Source organism: Chiloscyllium plagiosum, chromosome 12, assembly GCF_004010195.1.
Source record: "Chiloscyllium plagiosum isolate BGI_BamShark_2017 chromosome 12, ASM401019v2, whole genome shotgun sequence".
Classification (NCBI taxonomy): Eukaryota; Metazoa; Chordata; class Chondrichthyes; order Orectolobiformes; family Hemiscylliidae; genus Chiloscyllium; species Chiloscyllium plagiosum.
In genome coordinates, this window is record NC_057721.1 from 23017757 (window position 1) to 23031686 (window position 13930).

The window sequence follows — 13930 nt, forward strand, 5'->3', positions numbered from 1 at the left end:
TCAGTCCCTGCCTTTCCAAACACATGTACATCCTGTCCCTCAGGATTCCCTCCAACAACTTGCCCACCACTGAGGTCAGGCTCACTGGTCTATAGTTCCCTGGCTTGTCTTTACCGCCCTTCTTAAACAGTGGCATCACATTTGCCAACCTCCAGTCTTCTGGCACCTCACCTGTGATTATCGATGATACAAATATCTCAGCAAGAGGCCCAGCAATCACTTCTCTAGCTTCCCATAGAGTTCTCGGGTACACCTGATCGAGTCCTGGGGATTTATCCACCTTTAACCATTTCAAGACATCCAGCCCTTCGTCCTCTGTCATCTGGACATTTTGCAAGATGACCTGTTGTGAATTTTACTGACAATGGCTCTGGGTGGTGTCCTTGGTAAAGGGGGTTCAGATTGTTTTATTGGGAAGAAGATACAAAGAATTTGCACATGAAAAGAATGACCTGAACAACTGTTCAGATGATGCATGGACACAGATCTCCAGGTCCCAGCAATGTTGTCAGAAGAGTGTTCTGTTTACTAACTGGTTATAGTTTAAACTCTCCATTTATTTAGAAGGTAGTATAGGGTTTGTGTGGTGCAGTAGTAGTGTTCCTAACTCCAGACTGGGAGACTCAGGTTCAATTCCCATATGGTCCAGAGGTGTGTGATAGTAACTCTGAACAGGTTGATTTAAAAATGTATGGGGTTGGAGGTTGAAAGAGTAGCTAATCAGCATTTCTCCCAGAATAGAAGGTTCATGTGATTCATTGAGATAGATTTTGAAAGAGGATTGGTGCACATGAAATAAGGTTTGGATTGCAGTGTTTTCCTGAATTTCTTTAAACATTATAGACATTTCAAAACATTTGTGTGTGTGTGTGTGAGAGATAGAGAAACTACACTCTATAGTTCCCCATACAGAATGTGGCTGGAAGCTCATGATAGACGACACAATGTTTTTGAGCGTTTAAAAAAGTTCCAGGTTATTTTTGCTTTAGCAAGAGAGAAGAATCTCCTATTTATCCTTGTAAGTGTTACGTAGTTCTAGGAAATTGGAGGTATCTGACTAGTTAAGGAAACAAAAGTAAGTAAGATATTAGGAGCTAACTAGTACTGTGGAATGGGGCAATGTATGGAGTAAAGCATAATCATGATAGGGAGCTACTTCATCATTGTAAAGATGAAACAGGGAATCTTTTCTGTAGTTTAGAGTATATGTCGCCAACCAAAATAATGTTTACTCAATGCTGCTTCTAGTTTGTGCAATATATTAAAGGTCTTGGCTTTAAATCATGAATGTTATCCTTGCAGTCATCAACTGCACATTTGAATTTCTCTTTCAATGCGATTAGTCTCCAAGGGATAACTTGCAGGGGTTCTATATCTACAGGATTGAGTAACACTCAGTTTTAAACAGAACTGAGATTCATCTGCTGCAGCACAGTGCTACTACTGTTAGGCTGTTGAGTTTTGTGGCTAGAATGTAACCTGGATTGAAAGAGTAATTGGGGATTGGCAAAGTAGTGACTGGAGGAATCAGATGCATTCTGAGAGGCTGCGCCATGTCCATTCCAGAAATGCTGCTGGTTCAATGTTGCTCACTATAGCCACATCCACAAACTTTAAAGGCCCACCAACAATAGCAAAATGTTCATTAACCAGCTATCAATTTTACTATGTCTAGAAGAGAGTCTATTCTCTTTCAGCACCCCACTCCTCTTTTGCTGCTTCAACCATTTGCAGCAGGGATCAGCTGAAGATACCTGTTACACTTTGCCAGGTTTCCTTGCTCAACCTTTAGTGACAGCATCTTCAACAATCAGACAGCTGCTCCCTGGACATACTTCCCAAATCCTGCCTTTCTACATCTCTGCCAATCTTCATAAGCTTGGCTGAAACTTATGCTTTGATTTTGTCATAATCAATTTCTCCATATTTTTTGCCCAATTCTTGCTCAGTCCCTGAATACCTTCTCTCCTTTGAAGTGCTTCATCATGTTTTGTTTTATTAAATGCATGATATAAGCTTTTCATACTGGAGGCCTGTGATCAGTATTGTGCCGCAAGGATCGGTGCTGGGTCCACTGCTTTTTGTCATTTATACAAATGATTTGAATATGGGAGGTATGGCTACCATATTTTTCAAATGACACAAAAATCAGAGGTGTAGTGGACAGCCAAGAAGGTTACCTAGAGTACAATGGGACGTTGTTCAGATGGACCAATGGGCCGAGGAGTGGCAGATTGAGTTTAATTTAAATATAAGGTGCTGCATTTTGGAAAGGCAAATCAGGGCAGGACTTATACACTTAATGGTAAGGTCCTAGGGAGTGTTGCTGAAGAAAGAGACCTTGGAGTGCAGGTTCATAGTTCCTTGAAAGTAGAGTAACAGGTAGATAGGATAATGAAGAAGGTGTTTAGTATATTTGCCTTTACTGGTCTGTGCATTGAGTATAGGAGTTGACAAGTCATGTTGTGACAGTACAGGATATTAGTTAGGCCATTTTGGAATACATTTTTGGTCCCCCTGCTATTGGAAGGATGCTGTCAAAATTGATAGGGTTCAGAAAAGACTTACAAGGATATTGCCAGGGTTGGAGGAATAAAGCTATAGGGAGAGGTTGAATAGGCTGGGGCTATTTTCCCTGGAGCTTTGGAGACTGACGTTAGAAGTTTTTAAAATCATAACAGGCACGGATAGAGTGAACAACCAAAGTCTTTTCCCCAGGGTAGTGGATTCTAAAACTGGAGGGCAGAAGTTTGAGTGAGAGAGGAAAGATTAAAGAGGACATAAGGGGCAGATTTTTCACACAGAGGGTGGTGTATGTGTGTGTGTGTGTGGAAAGAGCTGCCAGAGGAGGTGGTGGAGGTTGGTAAATTTCCAACATTTAAAAGGCATCTGGATGGGTACAAGAGTAGGAAGGGTTTAGGGGGATATGGGCCAAATGCTGGCAAATGGGACTAGGTCAATTTAGGATATTTGGTTGGCATGGATGAGTTGGACTGAAGGGTCTGCTTCCATGCTGTACAGTGATAATTTACAGTGACAGGTTTATACATGAGATTTCACTTGAGTTAGGGTTTAAGCAACAGAGGGTCAAACAAATGTTAATTTATGGAGGGTGAAGATGGGAGGTCAGCCAGATGTGCTTTAGAATAGTCAGGTCTATGGTAACATAGGCCTGCTGAAGATTTCAACAGCAGCTGAGCTGAAAAAGGAGCAGAATAGAATGAGTCCCAGCGATGGCGCAGATATATAATCAAAAGTTCATCTTGGGCTCAAAAGTGACACCAAAGTTGAAATCAGATAGGTTCAATCTCTGACAGTTGTCTGGGAAACAGATGGAGTAGTTTGTGAGAGAATGCAGATAAACACAATGGCCTTTTCAGTACATGCTAAAGCACAAAACAGAAGCAGCAGTGGGCTATTCATCCCCTCTAGTCTGGTTCATCATTCAACAGTTTATAGCTCACCCATTTGCGTTTCAAATTCCACATTTCTGTCTAACCCAAATAACCCTTGCTTCCATGTCCCATATATATAAGATAAAAATGTTCTTATATTGTCAGACAAGCAGTATAACAATGTAAGCACAGCTGAAGGTTCAAGCGATATGTTGGAGGGTTGGAGCTGGATGTCATCAGCAGATATAGTTAATCTGGCATTATGTATTGTTCTGAGAATTGCCAGAGTATTAAACTTTAATGGTACTGAATTTTCCAGGCCACACATGGGGTATTGGAAGCATGGGATAGATGGTATGGTTGGAAGGGCAGCACCTTTTTTTATTTTTTTTTACCCCTGTGCTAAGTACGTAATAGCTGTGAAGGGCACAGACCTTTACTGATGGAAGCAAAGGTTATCTGGGCGAGATGGGAATGAGGAATTTTAAACACAAATTAGTGAGCTATAAACTATTGAATGATGAGTCAGACTACAGGGGATGAAGAGCCCACAAATGCTCCTATTTGGTATATTAGTATGTACTGAAAAGGCATTTGTGTTTATCTGCTGCCATAAAATGCATTCTCTGGCAAACTACTCCATCTGTTTCTCTGGCAACAGTCAGAGGTTGAATCTGTCTGATCTCAACTTTGGTCAAAGTTAAAAATCACACAACACCAGGTTACAGTCCAACAGGTTTATTTGGAAGTACTAGCTTTTGGAATGCTGCTCCTTCATCAGGTGATCTCCTTCATCAAGAGATCTCAGTGTCATGCAACTGAAACAATATCGCATGCCACTGAGCTCTTTTGCTATAAATTCTGTGTCTTATGATCTTGCTCCACAGCTACCTGATGAAGGAGCAGCACTCGTAAAGCTAGTACTTCCAAGTAGACCTGTTGGACTATAACCTGGTGCTGTGTTGTTTTAACTTTGTCCATCCCAGTCGAACACCGGCACCTCCACATCTCAACTTTGGTGTCAGTTTTGAGCTCAAGAAGAACTATTGATTATATATCTGCACCATCCCTGGGACTCATTCTATTCTGCTTCTTTCTCAACTCAGTTGCTGTTGAACTCTTCATCCAGGCCTATGTTACCATAGACTTGACTATTCCACAACACCCTGGCTGAAGTCCTGTCTTCATCCGCCATAAACTAATATTTATCTAAACCTGTACTGCTTAAATCCTAACTTGTGTCCAATTTACAGTCATAGAGTCATACAGCACAGAAACAGACCCTTCGGTCTAACCAGTCCATACTGACCATAAAGCCAAACTAAACTCGTCCCACATTCATGTGCTTGGCCCATACTCCCCAAACATTTCTCATTCATGTACTTACCTAAATGTCTTCTAAACAGTGTAACTGTACTTACATCCACTATTTCCTCTGGACATTCATTCCAGACATGAACCTCTGTGTAAAAAAATGCTCCGGTATTAATGGTAATGTTTTCTAAGTGGTCATTGAGTCTCATCACATTAATTCCACAGCCTACATGATCAGAAAAGTTTATTTTCAATTAAGGAGAAACAAAGTGCTCGAAAAGTATTGGTGAAATTCATGTCATTTTGTTTTTCTAATGCTTAAATCCTTGGTTCCTCTTAGTAACCCATTAAGTGTTTCTTCTACATTCTCCCATAACTGTAGGATAACTACACTAAACCCAGGTGTCATGGTGGCACAATGGTAAGTACTGCTGCCTTACAGTGCCAGAGACCTGGGTTCAATTCCTTCCTCAGGCAACTGTCTGTGTGGAGTCTGCATGGGTTTGCTCTGGTTTCCTCCCACAGTCCAAAGATGTGCAGATTAGGTGAATTGGCCTTGCTAAATTGCCCATAGTGTTAGGTGTAGGGGAATGGTTCTGGGTGAGTTGCTCTTCAGAGGGTTGATGTGGACTTGTTGGGCTGAAGGGCCTGTTTCCACACTGTAAGTAATCTAATTTGTTTCACATAACGCTTTTTAGAAAAGTGAAATGTCAACAATTAAATTGCTATACTCCAGCCTGAAGGAATATTCCTTTCAATATTCTGTGCTGGAGAATGTCCATTAACTACACAGTAAAAGGAAGTGAAAGCTATATAATAATGTAGAAACTTCCCATAGAGCCTCGTCTTGCTACACCTCAATGATGGGTGCTTTATCAACTGTTTTCAGACTTGTTACCAAAATGCCCCTAATGCTAGGATCTATAATGAGATTAAAGGGGCAATTCTTAGAGGTTGTCAATCCTCTAAATTCTTCCTCTCCTGTTCCTGATTAAATGTAGCCTAAAAATTTCTAAGAACCTCCTCGGATCTGGACAAATATCAAACATTCTATTGCATCTCATTAAACAATCCTGCTATAGAAATATGTGTAAGTCTACCAGGTGCCTGAAATAGGCAATTGGCCAGAGTGCAATTGTTGTTGTATAAATTCGACAATTAGGGGATAAGGTCAACACAGATAGGTTGATTCTCCTTGCTGGAAGAGTTTAGGACCAGAAGGCATGGTCCATCTGTGGAATTCTTCTCTGCAGAGGGCTGTTGAGGCTGGGTCACTAAGACTGAGACAGACAGAATTTTAATCAGTGAGGAAATCAAAGCAAAGTGGAATTGAGGATTATCAGATCAGCCATAATCTCATTGAATTGCAGAACAGACTTGATGGGCTGAATGGCCTATTTCTGTTTCGACTTCTTATGGTAATGCAAGATGTGTTTAATTTCCAGAGGCAGTGCACGCTTGTCAACAATTACCCATTTGTCTGACCAAATGTCTACCTTGTGATTGTCTTGGAATAAAAGCATGGGGAGATATCTCCATGCCTTTATTTAACGGCATGACAAACAATATAAAGATCTGTGGCTATACAAAATATTTACCATGGAAACTTCAGTTTTTTTAAAATACCTTTTCCCAAATAGGCATAACACCTACTCCTTATGACCTTGTGATAACTATATTCACATTCAACTGAAAAGAAAACTGTCCAGCAAGCTGTTTAATAGCTATGTTTTCGTATCGTGGTTTGAAAAGCAAATTTCCTCATGCGAATGCCTGGTGCTTGTCATCTATGCTCCGTTGCCTGATCTGCTGCTCTCATCAATGGTCCCCCCGGTTGCTGCCTCACAATCCCCCACGCATTCCGGATATCAGGGCTGGTCAAGAGACCAGGAGTTCAGCAACACAAGAATCCCCTTGAGGGTTGTAGCAGGTTATGGACCAGAATGAGACTTTCAAAATTAACGGTTCTGCAACCAGGAACTCAGCAAATGAAAGAGCAAAAGTTGCAATATGACTTAAATTGTTACTTCCATACGATAGTCGTTTAAAATTGTTTCTAAGGAGGTTCCTTTATTCTTTAAAGTTTGATGGAGCCCTACTTTTAGCTTGCTGCCATTAGATTATGTTCTTTGCGGCTTGTGTTATCGGATGTTGCTCCAACTTTTTCAAGCGTTTTTTTGTGAAATAATGTCTCACGAAGGAAATGAAATGATCGCTTCGGGGAGTGCACTCGAAGCAGCGGTGGCCTTGGTGCAGTGAGTGGGGAGCGGTAATGTCTCTTTAAGAGAGAGCCTGTCAGTGTCGGGAGAGCAGTCCTGCCTGATTTATGGGGGTGTCGGGTTTCCCCGGCTGATTCTGCACACGGGCCGGCCCGCTTCCACCAACCCCCTCGTCCTCCCTTTTTTTTTGATATATATGGAGTGGATTTATTTGGGAAGGGGCGGGAGAGGGACAGAGCGGCTCACCTGTTGAAGTGTATCTGTTGGAAGTTGTGACAGCTGTGATCCTGTGTGTGTGTGTGTGTGTGGGAGCTGCCCGGTGTTGAACTGCCCTCCACAACAGCGCTGGTTCGAGCTGAGCTGGACACTGGCTCTGAAGCCAGCGGCTCCTACATCCACCTCCGATGGCAGAAGCTGGGCGTCCCGAGAGTGCGAGAGACGACTCGGCCGGGGATGAGTTCAACGAGATCATTAAAACTCGAACGGGTAAGTGCAAAAAGAGAGAGAGAGAGAGAGAGAGAGACACCGGGCTGGAGGCAGGGAGGGGAGGGTGCTCTGTACTGACTGGTCTCAGCTGAGGACTGGCAGGCAGTAAGCAGACCCTGCAACTTTCCAAGTGACTGCAAGGCTCAGGGGACTGGGGATTTGGAAATGCTGGGCGAGTGCAGGGCGCATTGCTTGTGTGTTAGTTTCAGCTGAGCGACAGCCGGCTGGAGCTGGAGTGGGTGATACCCAACCGAGTCAGAACCCCCCACCCCCCACTACTGCTGCTGCCCTCCTTCCTCCGAGAAAGGGCCGAGACCGCTCACTCGCCTCCAGTAGTTCGAGCTGGAATGTTCTTCAGTGAGGGCGGCCTGACGGGATCGAGATAAGACAGGACAACTTCACTTTGCCGCTAGGGTCAACTTTCTGGTTGTGGACATCATTATGTGTGTGTGGTCGGTAGGACCGTGGATCTGCTCCCAGTGATACCCACAGGAAGGGCACTGAGAGGATGTCAATGAAATGAAGTTATTGCCAGGGGGATACGTTTGCGCGGGTTGGATTGTGCTGCTGTCTCTTTAAATACCGGCAATGACAGTCAGGGTCCAAAGGACATCTTGCTGCGCCGTTTGTGTGGCTGCCCTCGCTCCTCCCATTGTCAACCCCAAGCAAGAGGGCACCCCCCAGGAGCTGACTTCTCTCGTCCCGCACCGAGATAAGGACCAATCCAGCCGCTGACTCCGGCCTTCAACAAAGCAACAAGTCGGCAACCCCGGCTTGTGCGAGTTTGGACTGAACCACCAAACAGGAAACTCTGCACTTTACGGACTCTTCGCCCCAAAATAACGCAGTAAAAGGTTGAGGTTTGATAGACAAGAACGGGAGCAGAGACTGTGTGAGGTATACCTGGTGTGGCGTCTCATCCTCCCAGGGGTTACAGTTTAAAGTCTGGATACCGTGGGTTCCGAACTGGGAAACTCTCTGCTGCGCAGGAACTGGGATGCGGTGGGTTTACAATTACTAACTGTTGACCTTCCTCCAATTCCAGGATATCCAGTAAATCCCTACGCACTGTTTGGTTCAAACAAACTCCCTATCACGTTGCAACTCGTTTGAGGTCCATCGGTGCATTTCTGCATTTTTAAAAAAAGAGAACCAACAGATTGCTTACTTTTAAAGTTACTTTTGCAGCCACGCTTTCGGTTACTCTGCATGTTCATGCAGTTATTAGCAACTTCATCCCAAGTGGGTTTCAGGGAGCTCGGTCATAAAGTACATGTGTGCAGAGTTGACAACCCAAGCAGCTAAGCTCCACGCGTTGGCGTAAACGGAACTTGCTGTGTAACGGGATCTACAAAGAGACACTTTGGGGAGTTGCCCATCATTAGCGGAATGAAGCGCTGTTAATGGAAAACTGCAGCCACAGGGCTATGTTGGAATTTGTCCTTGCCGCCTCTCTGGATGTGCCTCCCAGCGCAGTTACTGGGAAGATCTGGGGGAAGCAACAGTCTGAACTATGGGCTGGGAAAGGTCATGCTTTATTTTGATGTGTATAGTTATGTGGGACAGAGCTCAGCGGAGACAGCCACCTGCTCTTCTGGAATTGGGAGAGTTGTGCAAACTATTTTAGGCCGTGACCAATTAAAAACTGGTTTTACGTTTCATTCAGAAGTCCAATGTGACAGTGAGTTTATGGAATATAGGAATATCTTTAGTCAAAAACATAGTTAAGAAGTATCTTGAACCTGTACATTTAAAGGAAAGTTTGCAAAACCCACATTGGAGAAGAGTCACAAAGGTTTAACCTGACTTTAACTTTGGAAAATCTAATTAATTGATTTGGATGGTTTTTTTAATTGTGCACAACAGTTAATTTCTCACCAATCAAAAGGTTACCAAAACAAGAGACTATCAGTTGCTGGGTTAAATAGCAGTAAGTTTTGGCTGGAGGAAATTCCAACTCCAAGCTAAATTAGAATTAAAGTGCAGCAATACAAAGTGGCAAAGTTGTTCTGCTTTTGTAACAGAAAATGAAAATCATCAATTTCTAAACCCTATTTGTACACATCGATGGACTATCAGTCATATATTGGCAACAACTGTGGCTGCGTTGAAGACTGGGGCTCAGATATTCGTTGCTTTCAGATAGAGACTGAATGGTTAAAAACTTATTTGGAATGAAAATCCAACTTAATTAAAATGAAGATACTGTTGTAATAAGTCAAATGTAAGATTACACAGACAATCTCTTTATAATAATTAGACTACTCAAGAACTGGTTATTTGTTCAGCAGAAATGTATTTGTAGAGCTGGATCCAATTAAATTTATTTAGAAGTAGTTTGAATAAAATCACTGAGGCAACTCCATTTGATCAGTAATTTTTATTTACTATTTAGCAATTCTACAATAATAGGCAAATATTGAGTGTCATGTACAAAAATCGGGCTGTTCCCCTGGTGGGAGTGATGCTATCGTGATGCTATTATTATGATCAGTACAATTCTTGTAATCAGAGAGAGTGTTTATCTTGAGCTGCAGGCACATTATCAAAACTGATTGGCAGTAGAGCTAAAGGCTTTTATTATTGTCTTCCAATGCATTGATGGTGTAATTGAACTGCTTTGATGGAAGCAATAACGTATTCCATATCAGAGTAATATCACTGGTATTATTGTGCTGAAAGTTTCAATAACTTAATTTTCAGCAAATAATGCAACTCAAATATTTACAAATTGAAGTTAAGTGAAGTATTATTTAAGTTATGTTCAACAGTGCAGCACTCCTTCCATACTAGACATTTGTGTTCAAGTCACTAGAGTGAAGTATGAACTTAGAGCCTTCTGACTCAGATATGAGGGTGTTACCACATTTGTCATGTCTGAGATCACAGTGACTCAACATGGTGTCACAGAAAAGTTGATCAGTCAAATCCATGTGAGGTGACAGTGTTTGTCAGGTTCTGCCTGAATTTTCTTTGTTTGATTTTGAACCACACAATACTGCAATTATAGTTGTGGAAGAAAAATGCAACTCAAAAATATTTACAAATAAAAGTTCTTGAAACGTTCAGTGTGATAATACTAGATGCAACATCATTCCAATATGCAATGTGCTATGGCTGATGCCAAAGTAATCCAGTTTCACCATTAATGCATTGGAAGCAACAATAGTTCATAGTCATGTTGCTCAAAGTGGCACATTGCTATTATATATGCAACAACATGTGGTATTATTAATATAATATATTTGTCACATCACCACAAGTAAATACAGAGAGACAGATATCCTTTTGTCATCCCTATCAGTGTTGACTACTTGAGACATGTTTTCTATTTAATGAAGACCATTATAAAACTAATTTCCTTGGCTCGATGTAGCATTTCTATTTATGAAATATGTTCCAGTTAAGGGTGGGGGGAAGAATTTTTTGTTAAAAATATATCAGTTTGTGTTAAATCATGATTAATCATTTAAGTATGTTCTAGCTGCACAATGTAAATTCTTATTTTGATCTTATTAATGCTACTGCAGATTTACAAATTCAGGTCAAAGAGTTTTGGCTGTATGTTCAGTGCTGCATTGCTTTAACACTCATTTGAACTGCAAAGGTGAGATTGCCTGCCTTTGAACTCCATTAATGAGCATTTGCTTTAGCATTACCAAGCTGCTGCTGTTTGCAGAAGCAATATTCTGAGTGCCAAAGTGTACATCTGGGTACTATAAATTGGTGAACTATATGCATTCCTCCCACATAACGCAGTTGAAATGCAACTGCCAAGGAGTAGCAATTTAGTCTCAAGTTCAGTTATTTGCTTTTTAGATTTCCACTAGGCAGAGGGCCCTGCACAGGTTAAAATAATGCTTGACTTTCATTGTTTTAAATCCAGTGTTTGCTTTGGAAATCATAATTATTGAATTTTTGTTCTTACCTCCTCCCTTCTCAGCACTTAAACAAAACAAAAATTCAGTTAATCAAATTGAACTTATTCATAATCACTACCATCTTAAAAATATCTTCAAAGCAGTGAGATTTGTTACGCTACAATGTTAAGTAGTCATTCATGAATGTTGAGGGTTTCTTATATGTATTTATCAAATGAAAACGAATTCTGCATTCTTCTTCAGATAATTTTCTTAAATAATTTCTTCACTTGATTGCATTTTCTTTCAGTTAAAGTGGCAGACATGACAAAAGAACTGTTTCATCACCAAGATGCTACCTGTGATTCTGGTCAGACAGTAGATGGCAGGTCACATTGCTTGAGTGGATTCAACATGTTGAATCACTACCCTTACATTTTGTATATTTCAGCACATGTATTTTCAATTGAAAGAACATCTAATGCTCTAGTCATTTTAGTTGTGCATTAGTTATGTAATCAGTAGACACTTCCTATGTAATGCCAACAGCACAGCATATGGAATAACTTACTGAATACATTTGAGTTTCATCATTCAGTTCATGTTTCTGAAGTCAGAGAACCTTTTTATCCGAAAATTTTCATCACTAAGAAAAGCTCACCTAAGTCTCAGAACTAACAATTTTCATATTTTCCACATGTGAGATGAAAAACAAAATTCAAACATATCCTCCTCTTGTGAATTTAGAAAACACTTGATACTGGAAATCTGAGACACAGTAAGAACAGAGAACACTGGAAATATTCAGCAGTTCAGGCAGCAAACTTGGAGACAGAGTGAACTTTTCAAAACAATCACCTTTCATCAGAATTTGGAAAACTTGGGAAAATCCTGTGGTTTTGAGTAAGTGAAGAGATTGGGTTCGTGATTGGAAAAGGAATGTGAAGCATTAACTTGGGGCTGGTGGGTCATGGGTTGTTGGTGGTATTAGTAGTGTTGGATCAGGGTGCAGTTTGGGAAGAAACTTTAACTAGTTTGCACAAACCTTTAAGTAATTGCGATATCACGCCATATTAGAGTCCCATTTTTCAGTGCAATTGTGTTGTTGTGTGCATTCACTGTGGTCGCACTCCAGTTTATTGAATTACATATCTGTAATACATTAAAGTGGGAAGTCACTTGGGATGAACAAAATGAAAAATGTTGTCTTATGATCAGAGCTAGTATATAAAATGTACCTTTAAGTGACATTCTTATTGCAAATTCTGGATAGCAGTGATTTCATATTTTGCTTTTGTTCAGAGAACAGGGTGGGTTTTTTTCCCTGGAGTATTAGAGGCTGAGGGGTGACCTTAGATAGGTTTATGAAATCATGAGCGGCATGGATAGGGTGAATAGCCAAGAGCTTTTTCCTGGGGGTGGGGTGGGGGGGGAGGCAAGGGTAGTGGAGTGGAGTGGTGGTGGGTGGTGGAGGGGTGGGGGCAGTGCCCAAAACTACAAGGCATAGCTTTAAGGTGAGAGGGGAAAGATTTAAAAGGGTCCTGAGGGGTAATGTTTTCACACAGAGGCTGGTGTATGTGTGTAACCAGCTGCGAAAGGAAATGGTGGAGATAGATACAATTACAGCATTTAAAGGCATATGGATGGGTATTTGAATAGGAAGTTTTTAGAGGAATATTGGCCAAATGCTATAAAATGGGACTAGGTTAGATTGGAAGTCTGGTCAGGGAGGACAAGTTGGATCAAAGGGCCTGTTTCTATGCTGCATGACTCTATGTAACTAGACAGTACAAAGTTCTCAGTCTCCATCTTATTGGAGCCCTTGCAGCATGCCAGACTGAGGGAAGCAGGCAACAGATTATAACTGAATTGTTGACTCTAAGTCTGACAAAGTAGTTCCTGTGATTTATAATATGTCGATACCAGGAGTAATAACAAAGTCTGTTGAATATTTTAGTACAATGTTATCTATGTCTAATTCTTGTACTGTGGGATCGAACATAAGTATTACCTCAAATAGTATAAATACTCCGCTGAAAAGTGCATCACTGTATTCCCAGTAGGTCGTGAAGCCAGATTAGATCAGGAAGTGAGGAATCATGGCAAGGGGAGTTCTCCGCAAGAATTAAAGCATGAAACAAGAAAAGGCTACATTCCTCTTTCAGTGACAACTTTGAAACAAATTATTTTTTATTTTTAGTTCCATGGAGCTGACTGATACTTCAAGAAATAGAATAGTTTGATGAAGTTCATTCTGAAACTCTGATCACTCAAATTAAAATCTTAAGAGTGTCAGTTGCAACATTATCATTGCACCCGAAATTATGGTCATTTTGTTGATGTCGAATTGTGGCAAAGTACCCCAATGTAATTAATATAATTTCAAATGTAAAAGAACCTAAGGTTTATGCAAAAGCCAGCAGTGGGTGAAGTGTAATTGGAACAGAACCAGGGAGGCTTCAGGGCTCTGGAGTGAGAGGTCTCTACTTCCAAATTTTGTGACCTTGAACTTCCATGATCCATGCTCATCATTCCCTATAACCACTGATGATCGGACAAAGGAATTGATGTTCCTTAATAGCATAGTTTTATCAAGACTTTCCACTATTGCTGTTGGTCTTTGTTTTTCATGGCTGCTCTGATTTACAGTAAGTGC

The 13930-nt window shown here is 41.1% G+C and overlaps 1 protein-coding gene across 5 annotated transcripts in view; it reads left to right on the plus strand.

The window, feature by feature from the left end:
• Nucleotides 1-7097: 7097 nt before the first annotated feature.
• Nucleotides 7098-13930, plus strand: part of dmd (dystrophin) — a 2012228-nt gene continuing 2005395 nt past the window's right edge. For 3 of the 5 annotated variants that reach the window (XM_043700735.1, XM_043700733.1, XM_043700734.1), the window contains exon 1: nt 7098-7414. In XM_043700735.1, the coding sequence (XP_043556670.1) occupies nt 7333-7414 (82 nt within the window). In that variant the 5' untranslated portion in view covers nt 7098-7332. The remainder of the gene's footprint in view (nt 7415-13930) is intronic. The other 2 variants (XM_043700736.1, XM_043700737.1) reach the window with 2 other exon arrangements.